Consider the following 17,089-nt stretch of genomic DNA (forward strand, 5'->3'; position numbering starts at 1 on the left):
TGCGATCAGGTCGCTGATTGCTATGATCAGAAGCATCATAACCAATGCTCAGATCATTGATTTCGGGGTGGTCCACTGGAAGACATTGGGGCTTATGCTGAATTATTTGTTGGTACAGAGGCTGCCAGAGAGCTCTTTGTGCATCAAGAAGCGATTGATTGAAGATATTATGAGAGTGTGGAGCCGTTGGTGTTGATAGTGGTGTTGTATCTAGAGCACGCAAGTTAAGCCTGTAGAGGGTGAAAAGCGAAACGACACAGCCGAGGAGTATGGACAAAAGAAGCGCAGAGCGCGGGAGTCGTTGGGCTGCTGAAAGCAGCATAATCTAAGACAAATCGTACATGGCCTGATCCGAAAAAAATATATAGAATAAGATAAACGAAGTTATAGTGGTAGATGTGATGCTCAAATGTGAAAGAAGTGATAAAATAAACGACACATGAGGAGACTGAGACTGCTACAAGACGAGGCTTGCGTTCTGACTTCTAGTTAAAGTTCCCTGCAAAGCCACCCTCAAGTGCAACGGGTAGCCTGATGGATAGGAGAAGCCTCCCTAGCTCCCTAAACTAAAGGTGAGGATTAGGGGTGGCGTTCCAACCCCTAACCTTGCTATTCGTGCGGCTGTTTCAAGCGGTCGAGTAGCTCGAAATGTTGATAGCATCCTCGACCGGGAAAAGAAACACTCTGTCTATAATGACTTCGATGCGGAATGCTATTGAACGCGAATCTCAGACAAAGAAAGAATGTTCGTTGTTCAAATTCCAAAGTTGGTCCTAACAAAAGACTTTACTTACCTGTCGTAGATGTAGGTATGCTTCCGGGGACTGGTAAGCCACTCTTACATAGCTCCCTGGGGCGTCCGATGAACGGTTCCGGGTGCCGATTCTAGGTGGGCGGCTAACGACCAGATCATTAAGGCGGCGAGGGGTCAAGTGTGGCGCCCCCATGACGATGACGTCGCCTCTCACAGGCAGGCTGCGACTATTCCAAACACTTCTTCCTCGTAGGAAGGAGCCAACCGTCCACTTCGCAACAGTCTCACTTCAAGCCTCTATGCCTATCACCTCACACAGCCGTTTGAAACCAGGTCAACTCGTATCAATCGTCCTTAAAGCAGATCATCGCACTGGCAAGCAGGTTCAAGGAACCGTTGCACAATTATTGACACGCCACGACCACCCCCGAGGCATCAAGGTCAAACTTAACGACGGGCGAGTTGGCAGAGTACAACAAATCCTCCCTCAACCCTCAAACCAGACATCCTCGTTCTCGACTTCCTCGCAGCGCAAGACCATGACTTCCAACAATCCATGGGCCGATGCGCCTTCACAAGGCAGCCCGTATGGCAACCAGCAGCAACCTCAGCAGCAAGGACAGGATCAGAGATACTATGCCAACTACAACCAACCACCCAACCAGCAACAACAAGAAAACCCATGGGGTCCTCCTCAGCAGCAACATGGCGGCCATCAGGGCGGATATAGCGCACCTCAGGGTCCGCCCCCATCCCACCACCAACAACAGCCGCACGGGCAACAACAGCAGATGCACCGTTCCAACACGGACCAAATGCTCGTGGGCAATGAAGGCGACCGCGCAGCTCAAGTCGAGCACATGCAGCAGTATGAAGCCAATGCGCCTCAGAGCGAAGACGACCGCAATCAAGCTGCGCTGCAGAAGCAATTCCCCAACATCGATTCCAGTCTGATTGCTGCGATCTACAATGAAAGGAAACCCGATATGGCGGAGGTCAGGGAGTTGCTTCAGGAGCTGAACTCTTGATTCAGGACCTGCATCATCCAGATCCTGTTCCAGGGTGACCAATGTATTGTGTCATACATCTTTTTGGAGCGATGAGAGAACCGGGAAATTCCTTGGTTTGAAGGTGGCAAAGAGAGAGTGCAGTGCAACACAGCGTTAGTAACGACGACCACGTATATGTATATTTTTAAGCCAAACGAGGATTGTCATGGCCTTCACTTCTTTTCGTTGCGCTTATGCCTTGTTCTACAGCGAGATTACGAATGCCCTAGCTACTAAGAATGGCTGAATGATCATATGTTCCTTGATTGATCATAACTAACGACTAGGACATGCCTTCCTAATGACTCATGTTCTAATTGGCATCCAGCCACACTAATAGCAGGACCAAACCAATCGACATTGAAATATGCCATACGATAGATATCTGTGGCCTCCCTCATCCAGCTCCCATCCCACGCTAAAATTGCTGCACAAAATAAATCATACACATAAAACATTTCTTTCCCCTCTGATGACGGGGCAAAGATCCTTCCAACACGCCCTGAAACTTGCATGATCATATCATACCAAAGGGCATCATGATACTCGTTGCTTTTTGAAAGCATTTCCGCCCTGGAATTTCCCAGCTTCTCGTTGTCGTTTTCGCTCGAGTTCTTCTTTCATGATCCTTTCCGCTTCGCTCATGGGCCGCTGTGTAGGGATTGACGGTGCTTTTTTGTTGCCTGATAAGGCGTTCTTCTTGGTTGTGGCGGCGAATACATTCTTCGGTTTACTTGTCGTAGGTGATAGGCCGAACGACAGAGTGGGTTTCGTGGATGGTTGTTGTGTTTTCTGGACGGCAGGTTCTGCTGTCGTCGTAAATGTCGTCGTAGTGGATGTGCCAGGTCCGGTGGATTTCTCCTTGTCCGACGAGGAGTCATCACCTTCAGTGAGTGGTGGACTAGGAGGTTTTTCAACGGCCGCACCATCATCAGCAGATTGCTTTTTCGCCCCAAAATTTAGTCGTATCTTCTCGCCGTCCTTCCGTCTGATTCCTTCACCGGATCCTGGCAAGTCATCATTTAGGTCTTCTTCATCCTCAACACCCGCATCCATGCCATCCCGCTTCGCACGCCGTATTTGCTCGCGAATCATTCTTTGCTCCAATTCCTCATCTCCACGGTCCTGGCGTTCTCGTTTCCTCAAATGTTCTTGCCGTCGTAGGGCTTCAGGGCTGTTGTCGATCCATGAGATCATCAGTCCGCTTGCGCCTGACCGACCCTCGTTCTTCTCATCCTCGTCCACGCGGCAAATGCCCTCTCGACCCAGATATTTGGCGAATTCCGTCAAACTGGACCACTTGGTCGCATTCATGTGTATATGTTGCTTGTTCGAGATGTATTCTTGGTAAAAGTGGTTCACATTAACCTTCTTCTCTCCATGGCCGGTCCGCAGCAGTTGAATGAAATCTTTCATGAACTGGTTGGAGAAATCGTTTATCGCCCTTCGCGGGTCCTCGCCAATTACCTGCATCTGACGAACGTGGGATTCGGAGGCAACGTGACACTTGAAGCCGTTCTCATCACGCATTTGTCGGGAACAAGCCTGGCAGTACCATCGCAACCGTTGAAGTCCTTTCGACTTCATCTGGTTGGCGATGTACTTGGTTGATCCGACTTCTGCTTTAGGCATCTTGATTGTGGTGCAGGGAGAAGGGATGAGAAGATTGGGAGACGGCTTTTCGAAGGTCCTTCTGTAGATGGAGCCGTAGAAGCGTCGAAGTAATGAGATAATTGTCTTGTCGTTGAGTGGGAAGTGGATTGTCAAGGACTGGATGGAGGCTGCGACTTCTGATATTGATAACTGACTACGGCGGAGTGGTGAGAGTGGCGGTTGGTAGTGATCACGTGGGAAGAGCTTACCTAATGGTGATTGTCGAAATACTAAAACGATCTCGTGCATTTGCTGGGTCATGAATGCCAGAATTAGAGGTCAAACCCCCCCAATCGGGTGAGTTTGGGATAAATAGCCATTTCAAAAATTTGACTTGCTGGATCAGGAAATCCCCAATATGGATGTGTCGGTGTCCTAATGCAGCAAATTAAGGGGTCGTTCGGCAAATTGACTACTGGCAGGCGCTGAATCAATTCATTACCTGCTTGCTCCAGACTTACTGCAAGGCGCGAAATGCATAGGGCTTTAGAAAGCAAATTCAGGGTTCGAAAAAGGAAACGCCCGGGATGCGCAAACATTCTAAAGGTGTCACACTGTATGATAACACCTGCAAACTCTCTTATTGAAACATGGATTGATCTCAAATATGCTGGAAAGGCAATATAAAAAGCCTTAGTATTACTCCTTGTTTATGGTATATCTCCCTATCCTATCTATGTTCGTTAAATTGCGCTGCTATATCCAATCCAGATGACAGCCATCCCTCTTGTACACGGTTTTGGAAACGAAAAATGGAAATCGTGACGCTCGACAATACTCCAAAGAGTACAATCAAGGCTTGCTAAGCTGTTCTTTGCGGTAAAACTGTAAAATTTATTAGTCTGAGAAAAGCATAGATTGCGAGATATGTTGACTTACCATGAAATAACCCACGCAGATGCTCAAGTTGGCAATGAGGCCGACCCAAAACCACGCAGTGAAGATACTTGCGAAACCGGTGCTGATGTCTGGACTGATAGGTCCTGGGCCGATATTGTTTGGTGCACATGCTCGAGCGACTATCGTGGCCACCGAACCCAGAACTTGGGCCATGATGAGAGTGAAAGCAACGTGTACTCGGGTTAGTGTAGCAAGGAGTATCATGCCTAAGCCGACACCTTGTAGTGCATCTAATGTGCCGAGCCACAGCCATAGAGCGCGCGAGAGTAGTGCTCCTGTCGTATAACTACCGGCCCAAGGAAGGTAAAGTCCAATATTGCTGGTTCCCCACCAGATTTGAGCCCAACGAGGCGCACCGAGACCGATGGCGAAGAGAGGAAGGATCCAGCTGTGAGACTTGGATAACATTCCCAAAATCCACAGGATACCAGCCCAGACACCGATAAAGAACACCGCCACGAGGATGACAACTTGCCAAGTAGATGTGTGGGGACTACTCCAAAGGAACGACCAATTGCGACCATAAGGGGCTGAGAGGAAGAAGTTCTGGATCAGGACGGTAGCGAAGAACCAAAGTACAATCTTACGTCGGCCGAGACTGGTGTAGAAGCTGGGCATTTTTCCAGGTGCCTGTCGATAGTAGGTAGGCAGACCAAACCACATGAGAAGGCCGACTGCCCACAAGAGGCATGCGATGGGCAATGTGATGGCGGTAATCTTCCATGAGTTCGTGATCGGGTCAGATGTAGCTAGTAGACTATTGGTCTGGGTCTTGTTGAGGTACGAACCCCAATACCAAAGAGCCACGACGTAGACTTGTTGAGTGCCCTGGATCACACAAGCACGGAAGACCCAGGCTTTGACTTGGGCACCTCCCTCGTCACCAAAGTTCAGCGCGAAGAAGATCGAACCAGACGAGGAAGCCATTGCGTAGAACGCAGTCCCAACGTTCTGAACCCATCCTCTCCCACTGACAGTCGAGGCATAGTGAGCCAATCCAATAAGGATAAAAGCCATACCGTAGAAGAAAAATGGTAGTGACAGGCAAAGAACTGAGCTAAAGCGTCGGAAGAGAATCCACCAGCAGATTGAGGTGGCCAGATAGATGGATGCAACCACATACAGTTTTTCTGCTGATTGACCCACTTCTCCGGTCAATAGAGTGATTTGATACGAGTTCGCTGCGATGATCTGACCAAATGCCATGAAGAAGGCATAGACTGGCCAGTCTCCAATCCGCAACTGCATCCATTTTCTCACACCGGTTGGAGGCACATAGTCTTTGCCGAGCAAGAATTCATCTCCTAGGTTGTTTTGGTCACTTTCGTGTCCCTCGCTGTCATGCTCGCTTTGTTCACCAAAAATTGAGGGTGCTGCGGAGGTCACACGCGATTGCTGAGCGCTTGGTGTGTAATGATGTCGGCCCAGTTTGGCATCACGGAAACTGGTGAACCAGGTCTTCTCAGACTTGACGAGGAACTCTTCAATACATGTGGTGGATTCAGAGTTGCCGCCATTGAGAGTCTCTAGTTTCTTTTCGAATGCTCTCGAAAACTCGCCACTGGTGTCTGTAAAAAAGGGATCGACTTTTTGCAGCTTGAAGTCGGTCTTCTCCCCTACAATCGAACTGATTGAAAGCATCGAGGGGGTGGAGGAGATTCGATTACTTCCGTCTCCAAAAGCTCGAGGAGGAGCAAGAAGGCCGGATTCTGGTCCAAGGTGAGGGGTTGGGGGAGTTGAGTGACCAGTATAAGGACTGATACCAGGCCTCTGTTTGGGGAATTGGGTCAGTTCAAGACCAGGAGTCCTCGAGTAGCCAAATGCCCCGTCCAAAGGTGGTGATTGTGACCCGTCACCATCCGCTGGCACGCGTTCATAACGACCCCGAGTTCGTGTTGGCATAGTAATGTGGTCATCTTCATCAAAATCACTATCTTCTGGATCAGAGGCATGATCTCCCTCATCGCCGTACCTCATCACAGCGGTACCAAGTCCACTGTCATCACCCTCCACATCAGGCACTGGAGACAGGACAGTTGGCAAACCTGACTCATCACCATCGTGTTGATCATGGACGATAACATGGCCCGGCCCTCTCCGGGAACCAAGGGAGGCCGACCTTGAAAGTCCCTTCGACAACTTGGAAGAGTCCCTGGGCGTGTGGGACTGTTCATCGTGGCTTTGTTCTCGACTGTGGCCGATGTTCTTGAGCCGTGCCGCAAGTGAAGACAAGCCTGCATGGCTTGAAAGTCTGGAATGCCCAAAGACGGGGGTCTGCAGACCTGATGGGGTAGCGGAACCAGACATGGCGGGGGTAGTCGCACCAGAAATTGGTCGTATCATGTCCCCTGTTGCCATATTCCTTTTCGATGCTTCGACTTTGTCGTGAATTTTGACGGCTGTAGACTGCAGAACTTCAAGGTCCTCAACCCAACTCGCGACTGGAAATCTTTGTAAGCTACTCCGAGCTCTCATCAAAGCACGAACTTCCGTCTTGGAACTCAAAGCTTCCTCAATCGCTTGCTTAAATTGGTGGATCAGATGTACCGTGGAAACACTCTCAACAGTGTACCACCATCCTGGCATTTGACCTAATCCACCGACTCTGGCACCAACCCCAAGAGCTCCCTTGCGACCGAACTCGACAGCCACCAAGCCGAAAGGCTCATCTCTAGAGGGAATCAAAGCAAACTCGGCGCCAGAAAAGATGAATGGCGGAAGCGCTGTGAAAACAGGCTTGGAGAAGACTCTTCCAGGATAAATTTTCATCATTTTGTCCAACTTCATGGCTGCGAACTTGCCGTACAGATCGATCACAGGTCCGATAGTAATCAACTGAGCATTTGGATTTGACTCGAGAACTGATGGGAAGACATCCGCAATCAGGTCAATACCCTTTTGCATGGACCAGCGGCCAACGAAGACGAACAATTCAGCTTTTGGATTCTGTTCAAGCCCGGCCCATTCCTGTGCCTGTCTCTTTAATTCTGGACGAGCAGCTTCAAAGACAGGATCAACATGGATGTCTTCCTGTTTTGGAAGCTTCTTGTCCCATTCACCGGTGTCAGAAGGATCGGGATTCGGTAGCTTACCGACCTTCTTGAGACCCCAGAAAATGGGATACCGAGCATAAGATCGCTTACCATACTTCTTGGATACACCAACAGCACCAAAGCCCTGTTGATGGACTCGAAGGTATGAAGCACCTGCGTGTAAAAGATTGAAAACCTCTCCGAATTGGACGTAACGTTGAACAAGCTCGGAAGAAAGGTTGAAAACAGAACAGACCTCCTCACGCTCACGCTTGGTACGCATGGGCCACAGACCCTGGAACTCAGCATTGTGAAGAGAAAGACATGCGGGAATCGTTCGAGGAAGAAGATATAGTGGTGCAATTGAGCCGTGATAGTCGTTGATATGATAGAGATCCACGGGGAATCTGTTGATAGCCTGAGCGATGCACTGGTTCCAAGCAGAATAATAGATTGCAGACGACAAGTCGTCCATTCTCGGTGGGTATGGCTCGCTCTTTGTCTGCTCTCGGAACACGGGTGCGTCCAGGAGAACATAGGTGATATTTCGCAGCACATGGTACTGAACTTGCACCTCATAGGGCTTACCCAGAATCGTGACAGTCATGGGATCAGCTCTGTTGTCCTCGGGGTAGTCGACACCTCCGACACAAGGCACCACCCAGATGAGATCTTGGTGTCCAAGGTTCTTGCCCATCAATTGAGCCATGACGCCCAGTCCGCCGATCTTGATCTTGATTTGCCAGTCTTCGATATCATATTCCATTGTGGCAATTAGTACCGTCCGACGTCTTTCTTGATTGATTACAAGGTCGGTGGATTGCAGGAACTTCTGTTTGCGGGTAAATTTGGCCATGATTCCAGAACCTGCCTCTTCGTCATGTCGCTTGAATTGTTTCTTGAATATTTCAGGGATCAAGTTTGCCTTCTCTGATATTCCGATCTCGTTGAACTTGACGCTGTAGAAGGACTGCATGAATGCCCAGACAGCAACGGCAGCCAAGAAAACCGGAACAACCCACAAGAGTATGTACAGAATCATCTGGTTGTACATGCTTCCCGAAGGTTGAAGAGCAAATCGCATGGTACCGTCATTGATGACGATTCTCCAGCCCAAATGAGGTTTTGGTGGGGGCTGGGTGATGTTGAGTACCACTGAGGAAAGGGAAGATGGTGGAAGCCGATCGAGAACGGAATCTCCATCTGCATCGCCAAGTACATATGTTTGATCGGGCTGGCCATCAGGGTTGACTCCCCAAACATTTATCTGCGCCAAAGTTCCTTTGAGGCTCCATTCAGTCATGAAATGATGCTCCCACGTCGAATTATCCGTCAATTTCATTTCGTTGTCTAGACCTGCGTCAAATCCATATTGATTGTATGGTCCGTTAAGGAATAGGTGAGGAAAGCGTCTTGGTGTATGACCATCTAGATCAGCTTGTTGAATGTGGTCACTACTGCCAGCGAAACGACTGAAGTATTCGACGCGTACATGAGTGCCTTTCCACTTCTGAAGCTTAGTACCAGACCAAGGTTGTTCTTTGATCTCCGTCTGCCCACCCTTGTATGGTTGCCAGTCTGAGAAAGAGGAACCCCAGTTGGTTGAGTATCGCCATTGGTCTGCACCAGCAGCAGAGTGAGAAAGCACCAAGGAACCGGAATCAGTCTTGGTGAGAAGTGTAGACGAATAGTTCGCACTCTTAGTGAAGACTATGGGATTGTCAAGCTGACCGATTCTGAACAAGAATTTGTCCACGGCATTGGTATGTTGGTCACCTCCTTCGCTGGTCGCGTTTCGGACGATTATTGCGTGAATACCATTGGCCACTCCATTCAGGCGAGCGGACCATGACCAAGTTGATGATATTGCACCCACATAGTCAGGAGTTTCAGGGTTGCTCATAACATTGCAGCTGACACTGTCAGTATCAATTTCAGGGATGATTCCAGACTCGGTGGTGGAATTGAGCACAATGCTGTTTGTGACACTGTCACAGCTCATTTCAACAGAGAAGCGCAACTCAATCTCGACGGATTCAGTCTCGTTGGCGCCAACAGTAGACTGTATTCGGACGTCATGACCAGGGCTGAATTTGGTAATCATGGGTTTTGGACCAACCCATTGATCGATAGGCACATATGCACGATAATCGTATGCTTCCATATCTAGCTTTGCCAGACAGCCATTTGATAACTCACTTCCATTGATGCCCAACGAATGGACGCTTTCGAGTAATGTGTGCTCATCGTATGGATGAAAAAGATTCTTAACAGTAGTCCCGGCGTCAAAGGGAGAGATTAAGCTTGTGGTGTTCAGAGCAGTGTCGTTATTGTTGCAATCGAATTCCCATGTTCGTGAATCGTTGGTGTTGGAATATAACAACCAGATTGGCAGGTTCCCCGCCCCAGTGCCACTGAGGTCTTGGTGTCCAGGAAAGCCGGATCGAAGGACTGACCACATGCCAGTTTCTGTAGTGACTTTGCCAGAGCCAGGATATTGGACTTGCTGTGTTTGATTCGACAACTGTTGGAGGAAGAAACCATCTTGAAGAACTGGAAATTGGTCTCGAAGCTGGTTCATGTGGTGGATGATGTTGCGAACTGGGTGTGACGGGTCTCTATGGTCGAATGACACGGTATCGTCGTGACATCCACGACGAGCTGCATTAAGCGGCATTCGGTAATACTGCGTTGAATCGAGGTTATAGCAACCATGCGTTTGCCAGGCAGTAGCTGAGGACATAGCCTGCCGACCAAAAATGTAGTTGGAGGCAGTATTATCAAGGACATAGAAGGCCTGTTCCTCACCCCATAGAAGGAGCGGGGCTCCAGGAAGTTCGATGGTTGTCACAAAATGTCCCAATAGCTGGCGCTGAACACCGTTTGTGATCGCAGGCCAGCGAAAGACATCCTGATTCGTGACTCCAAACATATGTCGAGGATCAAATTTGCCAGTGTTGGGATTGACGAAGTCATTGGTCAACATGAAATCGTTCCACATATCTACCCAGTTGGGTGGTGCATCGTATCCTGCTTCAAGATTGCCGTCCATACCAAGGAAACGAGTGAGTGTGCGATAGACTGTATAGTGAAAGGCGCCAGAATCAAGACCTCCATGTTCTGGGGCTCGTAGGAAATACTTGTCATCAGAATTGTTGGTCATGGTAACCGCCGCAGTTAGATTATCCGGAAGCATGTCAGGTTGTCGACCACGGCCAATGAAAAGACTTCCGAAAACATTACCACCAGTAATTTCTCCAGGTAGGAAGAAGTTGTCTTTGCCATGACGCGCAGCACATTGACGCATCGCTTCATTCATGAAACCCATGGCTTCAACAGTACTTTGTGTAGCCTTGTCATATCGATAGCCATCGATGTCAAGCTGGGCAATCAACATGCAGTAAAAGTTCTCCAGCTTGCGTCGCACAGGCTCGTGCCATTCACGTAGACGATCCTGCACGGATGCAAACTTTGATAGTTGACGACGCCAGTCAGGGAAAACACCAAACGCTTCTGTGTCTCCATACTGATCGAAGTCACTGTCATAGCAGCCGACCATTGCTTTTGTTGTTTCTTCGTCGACTGGGTATCCTGTTTCGAGCCAGAACTTGGGATACTGGCACGTCTTGTTATAGTTGTTGCCAATCTCGAAGTCGTAGTATTGACGATTTGTTTTCCATTGAACCTGATGTTCATCAAGGCTGAAAGGGGTGGTGGCGTTAAGGTAACCATTGAATCCGATGAGATCTCCGAGTGTCGCGAATGTGTTATCCAAGACAACATACATACTTCTCGCATGTATCTCCTCGATTGCCGTTCTCCACATCTGGATATTACCGAAATGTTGGTCGAGGATAGAGAGGTCAAGAGGGGAGTACTGGTCATAGCCCCAAGGACTATTGATGAAGGGTGACCCTGCGATATACAAGCCCTGCCTAGGTTAGTATGACAGTGATGATTGAAGGACCTCGACTTGCCTTTACGCCCATGCCCTGTAAGTAATCTAATGTGTCCACCAAACCTTGGAGATCGCCACCATGTCGCATCTGGTTTGAATTGGTGTCATGTTCGAAGCTGGTGCCATTGATATTATCATTGGAAGGATCCCCATTGACAAATCTGTCTAAGAACAAGGTATACCAAGGGAATCTCCAGTTCTCTGGGGAAGGTGTGTATGTGTGGCCGGTCCACTCGCCCCAGTAGTCGAGCGGATCGGTAGCGGTCTTGTTCTCGTTAAGATTATATTGCACATAGGCCTCATCGTATCGGAAAGCGCTGCAAATTGTGAAAAAGAAAACGTAAAGAAACAGTATAAGGCTCGACATGATGAAACGATTGGGATGATTTGGGGTCAATAACGAAAGGTCGTGCAAATGCAACGGGCTTGAGCGAGTGTATGCAACCAACGAAGGTGCTAATAGTTGTAGATTATCGAGGGATAAAAGCAATCTCGAATTGAAGAAGGAAGAAGGAAGAGAGAACCAGTATTCGTACGGACGACCTGATCGAAACCCCTAGTCTTGATCTTTCGGGGTATGGCTTACCATTGGGAACTTTGAGGATCCCAGCGATGCTAATGCAGGTGCAGCTTCCTGTTCAGGGTTCTGCTGGGAATGAAAGGTACGGCTTGAGCCATAAAAATTGTGGCTTCATATCACAGCAGGCGTATCATCCATCATAGCTGACCACAGGTGGAGCGACTTATGAGACACGATAAGCCTCTGCGTTGCCTGCTGCGCCGTCTCTGTGCCATGGATCCTTATGCAGGAAGGGACTCCAAGTAGGACGGAAGCTCCTGTTCCATGAACGGCTGAGATTCCCATTCATCTGTGTTGGGTGGCCCACCAAGATTCATGGGCTTCTGTGTCAAGATGGAGTGAATATGCAGCAGGCACATGGTATGGAAAGTGCAGCAGAACTGTTGGATGTCGAGCCCACTGGCTCCAGCAGACTCCACCAGAGGAACAGAGAATTCACAGCTACAAGGCTACTCAAATTCTCCTGCACAAGATTTTTCCAGCGCAGTAACACCGAAAAGGCGGATGACGCCGTGGGTATTTTCGTGGCAGGTCTCATCGTGCTTGCCTCACATATCGAAACCAACCCAACAAGCTCAGATGTTGGTCAGCTAAATTTGGAGGGGCGGCAAGGCTGGAAGTATCAAGCGCCTCCTTTGAGTTGTGTGAATACCAGGCATGGTCCGCTTTTCTCCCAGGATGTAGGAAGTATGCATCAAGTGCTCCATCCCAACGGCGAGTTGTCTGACACGGTCAGGAGTGTCGCTTTTTGGCAGGGAGGCACAACACTCACATGGCATGAACTGATGTCAAAATCTGGGTTTAAGCCTCTGTTCGTGTTCATCCATGTTGGGCGCACTAGATGCTGGGCATACATTTTGCCAATCATCCAACATGGAAAGATGTAGCAAACCTTAATTTTGCTTGATAATGGAGTGTCTCACAAACACCCTGCCTGTACCCATGTCAGCAGCATCGTCATAGTGGGCAACATAATTCAAGCATCTCTGTGACTGATTTGATTGAAAGTCGGCACAAGGACAATGTTCAAGTTTGTCATTAGCCGAGAAACCCGACCTCGATTCTCGCTAATCAATACATATCCCAGCAAACAGTTGCTTGTCCCTTGATGGAAGAGGCTTCGAAGTTCCTAAGCCATCAGTAACTTTTCCGAATGTGGAGCAAGAATGATTACGAGCGTCCACGGTTGCAGGTTTCAGTCATGGATGACGAGTCCCGAGTACCTCGTACTAGTAATCCAGATAATATCGACAGGTCGCAAATGAAATCCCTCGGCATAGTCGGGCTGTGAGTGGCAGGCGACATTATCTCTTTCTGGCAAAAGGGGACCAGATGTGTATCTGGGAAGACGGAAGGAGTTTGGTGGAATACGAGAATGGCATGCACCTGCATGATTAATTTTGATGCAGGCACCAACCGTCTATTCCAACGTTGGGGACAGTACTCGGTATGGAATCTGAATCGGATTGATCGCGCGACGGAAAGCAAGGTTGTGTATGGTTGATTTTGGAGGTTGGAACAAACACAAAGGTGCCAAGGCGGCACTGATCTTCGACTAAATTTTCGCGCGAATGCACGCCTGAGGGACCCCTGCAAGTCCCTGTCTTATCGTTAAAGGCGACGCCGGAAAACGCCCCTGCCGTGTCGGTTCCCAGAGTTGCAGCGAACTTGCAGGGCTGCTTGACCCATGACCTTAACTATCCGTCACTAAAAGGCGGCCTTCCTTCGGCTCAATCCTGGCTGTGGTATCCGGCCACTCCACAGGGCTTGCTCGTTGTGGTCTCATCACCACACGCCACAGCCCAACACTCCATATTTGGGTCAAAGTGTGATTGTTTGGTACTGCTTCGTGGAAAAAGTCAAACATGTTTTACACGTGTATCCCTCATCCCTGGCACAAGTTACATTGCCCTGAGTAACGTTCGAACCACCATTGGTGATCTGCTGCCTGTCCCATCATTATCTGAAGCGCCTTCAGGGTTGAGCCCGCGCACGGATATTGTTATCCACCAGAGAACCCAATGTTGTCTTGCATATCCAGTAGCAATGTTTTCATCCCACCCGAGGTCATCCCAGCACGTACAACTATGAGTACAAATATCCGGTACCTGAATTGCAAAAATAGCATCAGCGCGAGTGATTGCCCCTGGCCGTCATAGATAAAGTGCTCCATGGCGTTGGCTAGAACCGCTTCGCCATTAGCGGTATCTTGCCCCCTGTTCGATGCACATGCTCGAGATTTTCCACAGGATTATCTCAACAATCCGTTTGCAAGCATTCGCAATCCCTATGCAAGGGTGAACATGTCCACATTGCTCGGTATTGCTGGACTGAGGCCTCTGAAAAACAGCACCTGGTGCCTTTGAAAGGATTAGCTGGTGTCCAATGTGGATGCCCGTAAGGCTGTAGACTGGGCTGGGATTTGCCTCATTGAAAGTGGTCGAGACAGAGTCACTGACCACTTATCGCACACCTCACTTGCCCAGAATGGCGAGTTGACGTGATCCAGCCATGGGTGACAGTGGGTGACAGTCCAAAGCCAATGCCACATGCTATGATACTGTAGATCCAGACGACCGGGTCATGAATTCCAAGCACCAGGCTGTTGGGTCGAGACAAACCCCCTCAGACTTTTATCTCGCCCCGAGTACAAGATAAACTCAGCGCACAGACATGATAGAGTGAGATCGTAGCTGCGCACGGTCGGTGTTAGGAAGAACCGCACAGAGGTCGACCCGGGAGATAGATTAGCTTGGAAATTTTTTGGTTGCGGGCGTGGTCTTAGAAGCTCACACTGGTGTGCCGGAGCCTGGTGATCTGTTGTTCCTGTGACGCCCACGTTATCGGTGGTTTGGACTCCGTGTTCACGAGCTGAATGCCTAGCTTTAGTCCTGCAATTGTCCTTTGCAATATCATGTCCACGAGTTATCACGTAGTCAGATCGCTTCACTCCACCCAACTGTAAATGGCCAGCGACCATGCTGCTCCGCATTAATGCCAACGATATGTCGCTCTTCCAGATTGGATCGCTCCAAGGGATCTTCGAAGTGAAAGACGAACTGTTGTGCTCCAGAATTCGCAAACATGTTCAAGAGTTCGAATATCTTTGAACTTCAGAGACCAAATCACTCCAGAAGTTTTCGGACTACATGATAGTCCGACATCTCATAGTGACTGTAAATAGGCAGGTGGAGATCTTAGTGTCTCGCAGCTCTCTGGCTCGAAGCTCCATCTTTAAGACATCGCCATGACAATCCGCGCCTTCAGATCTCTCTGCAGGTATGAGTTTGAGGAGGTCATGTAATCTTGTGGGGCTTCATATTACTAATAATGGCTTTCTTTGAGTCGTGGTCGATATGGGCCGGTCATACCCCCTTAAATATTGCGTGTCTTGCATGTCACTGGGCTGTCATCGAAATCTAGAGGGGGATTAGGTGACCACTAGCAACATGCCTGAAAGTGTATTCTCACTTCATTTAGCACGATTAGATATCCAATTATCGCGAGCACAGGCACCTGTTCAGGTCCAGAGCAAATACACCAACAATTACGATCTTTAGAGTTGTGAGAATTGGAAGCAGACAGTCAAACTCCTGAGAAGCATTCGGCATGTAGCGCAAAATGTCGTCCAGATCTGCGGCTATGATCCGCCGGAATCGATAAGCGAACGCGGAAGTTGCAGCTCCAGTTCATGCTCGCCAGACATTCAAAGTACCTCCAGCCAGTCTGTGGCTGGTGGTGAGGATCAGGATGAGGGTGCGTAGTTCGGGTCTCGTCTCGAGACTAGAAGCAGCTCTGAAACCCCCGAAGCCTCATCAAAGACATTCCCTACAATGCTTGTCCCCAATTTCTCAAAGGAGAGGCTTCCGCAATGACTCAACGCGAACCCCACGAGCCACGGACTTTGCTTTCGCGTTTGAGTGAGTAATCCGGGACCTAGACGTTCATACTCCTATGCTCCAGTCAGTCTCAAGAGAGCATCATCTGACCATGATACTCTCGCAGCATAGACGGTGTCCTCGTCCGCAGCGCCAATCCCATTCCCTACGCCTCCCAGACACTGCAATTCCTCCAGCGAAACTCCATCCCCTTCATCCTGCTAACCAACGGCGGGGGCAAACATGAGTCTGAACGTGTCAAAGACCTATCGTCGAAACTCGACGTCAACCTCGAGACCTCAATGTTTGTACAGTCCCACACACCGTTCGCAGAGCTTGTCCACGGCGAGAAGAACCTGCGGGACAAATGCATCATGGTAGTGGGCGGCGAGGGCGGACGTTGCCGCGATGTCGCAGAGATGTACGGCTTCACCAACGTCGTCACACCGGGAGACATTTACTCAGCACACCCAGAAATTTGGCCGTTCAGCAAGCCGTTCTTGAAAGACTACTACTCCTCTTTTGCCCGCCCACTACCCAAACCCATCAACTCTACATCCCCCGAGGAAAGTCTCAAAATCGACGCAGTCTTCGTCTACAACGACCCACGAGACTGGGGACTTGATCTCCAAGTGATCCTTGACGTCCTGCTGTCCCGAGAGGGCATCATGGGGACATATTCGTCCAAAAACGGTGACCTCTCGCTGCCTAACTCGGGCTACCTCCAGGACAACCAGCCGCCACTGTACTTCTCGAACCCGGACCTGTTGTGGGCGGCCAAATACCATTTGTCGCGCCTCGGACAAGGCGGCTTCCGCGAGTCTCTCGAAGGCCTCTGGCGCGCCGTCACTGCGCATTCCCACGGCTCCAACACCATCGCGCCAGAATTGTACAAGACCGTCATAGGAAAACCGTACACGGAGACGTACTCGTTCGCAGAGAGCCTTCTACTACGGCATCGTGATTCATTGTTCGCTAAGGAAGGTGCCTCGACGAGCTTGAAGAAGGTCTACATGGTGGGCGACAATCCAGAAAGCGACATCCGTGGGGCGAACAGCTACGATTCGCCGCACGGAGTCGAATGGGTGAGTCTGTTAACCAGGACCGGTGTGTTTCGAGATCGGCCGGGCCATAAGCCGACGTGGGAGCCGAGAGCCATCGTCGATGATGTACGAGCTGCGGTGCAGTATGCATTGAAAGACAGTGGGTGGGATCAGCAGCCTTTGGAATAGAAGGAAATCACAGATGATAGCATAGAAATGACTTAGCTCCCCAGGGATAGATG

The 17,089-nt window shown here is 49.5% G+C and overlaps 4 protein-coding genes across 4 annotated transcripts; 2 read left to right on the top strand and 2 right to left on the bottom strand.

Annotated features, from left to right (window-relative positions):
* Positions 1 to 1,053: 1,053 nt before the first annotated feature.
* On the top strand, positions 1,054 to 1,782 carry LTR84_000504 (uncharacterized protein; the record flags this gene model as incomplete). The annotated part of the gene is made up of 1 exon (XM_064844134.1): positions 1,054 to 1,782. One exon carries the CDS (start codon positions 1,054 to 1,056, stop codon positions 1,780 to 1,782), a length of 729 nt encoding a protein of 242 aa, XP_064711994.1.
* Positions 1,783 to 2,340: 558 nt separating this feature from the next.
* LTR84_000505 (uncharacterized protein) lies at positions 2,341 to 3,435 on the bottom strand (the record flags this gene model as incomplete). The annotated part of the gene is made up of 1 exon (XM_064844135.1): positions 2,341 to 3,435. The coding sequence occupies one exon, from the start codon at positions 3,433 to 3,435 to the stop codon at positions 2,341 to 2,343; it is 1,095 nt and encodes a 364-aa protein (XP_064711995.1).
* Positions 3,436 to 4,248: 813 nt separating this feature from the next.
* On the bottom strand, positions 4,249 to 11,713 carry LTR84_000506 (uncharacterized protein; the record flags this gene model as incomplete). Its single annotated transcript, XM_064844136.1, has 3 exons — positions 4,249 to 4,281; positions 4,336 to 11,319; positions 11,372 to 11,713. 3 exons carry the CDS (start codon positions 11,711 to 11,713, stop codon positions 4,249 to 4,251), a joined length of 7,359 nt encoding a protein of 2,452 aa, XP_064711996.1.
* Positions 11,714 to 15,676: 3,963 nt separating this feature from the next.
* On the top strand, positions 15,677 to 17,036 carry LTR84_000507 (uncharacterized protein; the record flags this gene model as incomplete). The annotated part of the gene is made up of 2 exons (XM_064844137.1): positions 15,677 to 15,846; positions 15,932 to 17,036. 2 exons carry the CDS (start codon positions 15,677 to 15,679, stop codon positions 17,034 to 17,036), a joined length of 1,275 nt encoding a protein of 424 aa, XP_064711997.1.
* Positions 17,037 to 17,089: the final 53 nt, after the last annotated feature.

This window comes from Exophiala bonariae, assembly GCF_035927105.1.
Source record: "Exophiala bonariae strain CCFEE 5792 chromosome Unknown scaffold_1, whole genome shotgun sequence".
NCBI lineage: Eukaryota > Fungi > Ascomycota > Eurotiomycetes > Chaetothyriales > Herpotrichiellaceae > Exophiala > Exophiala bonariae.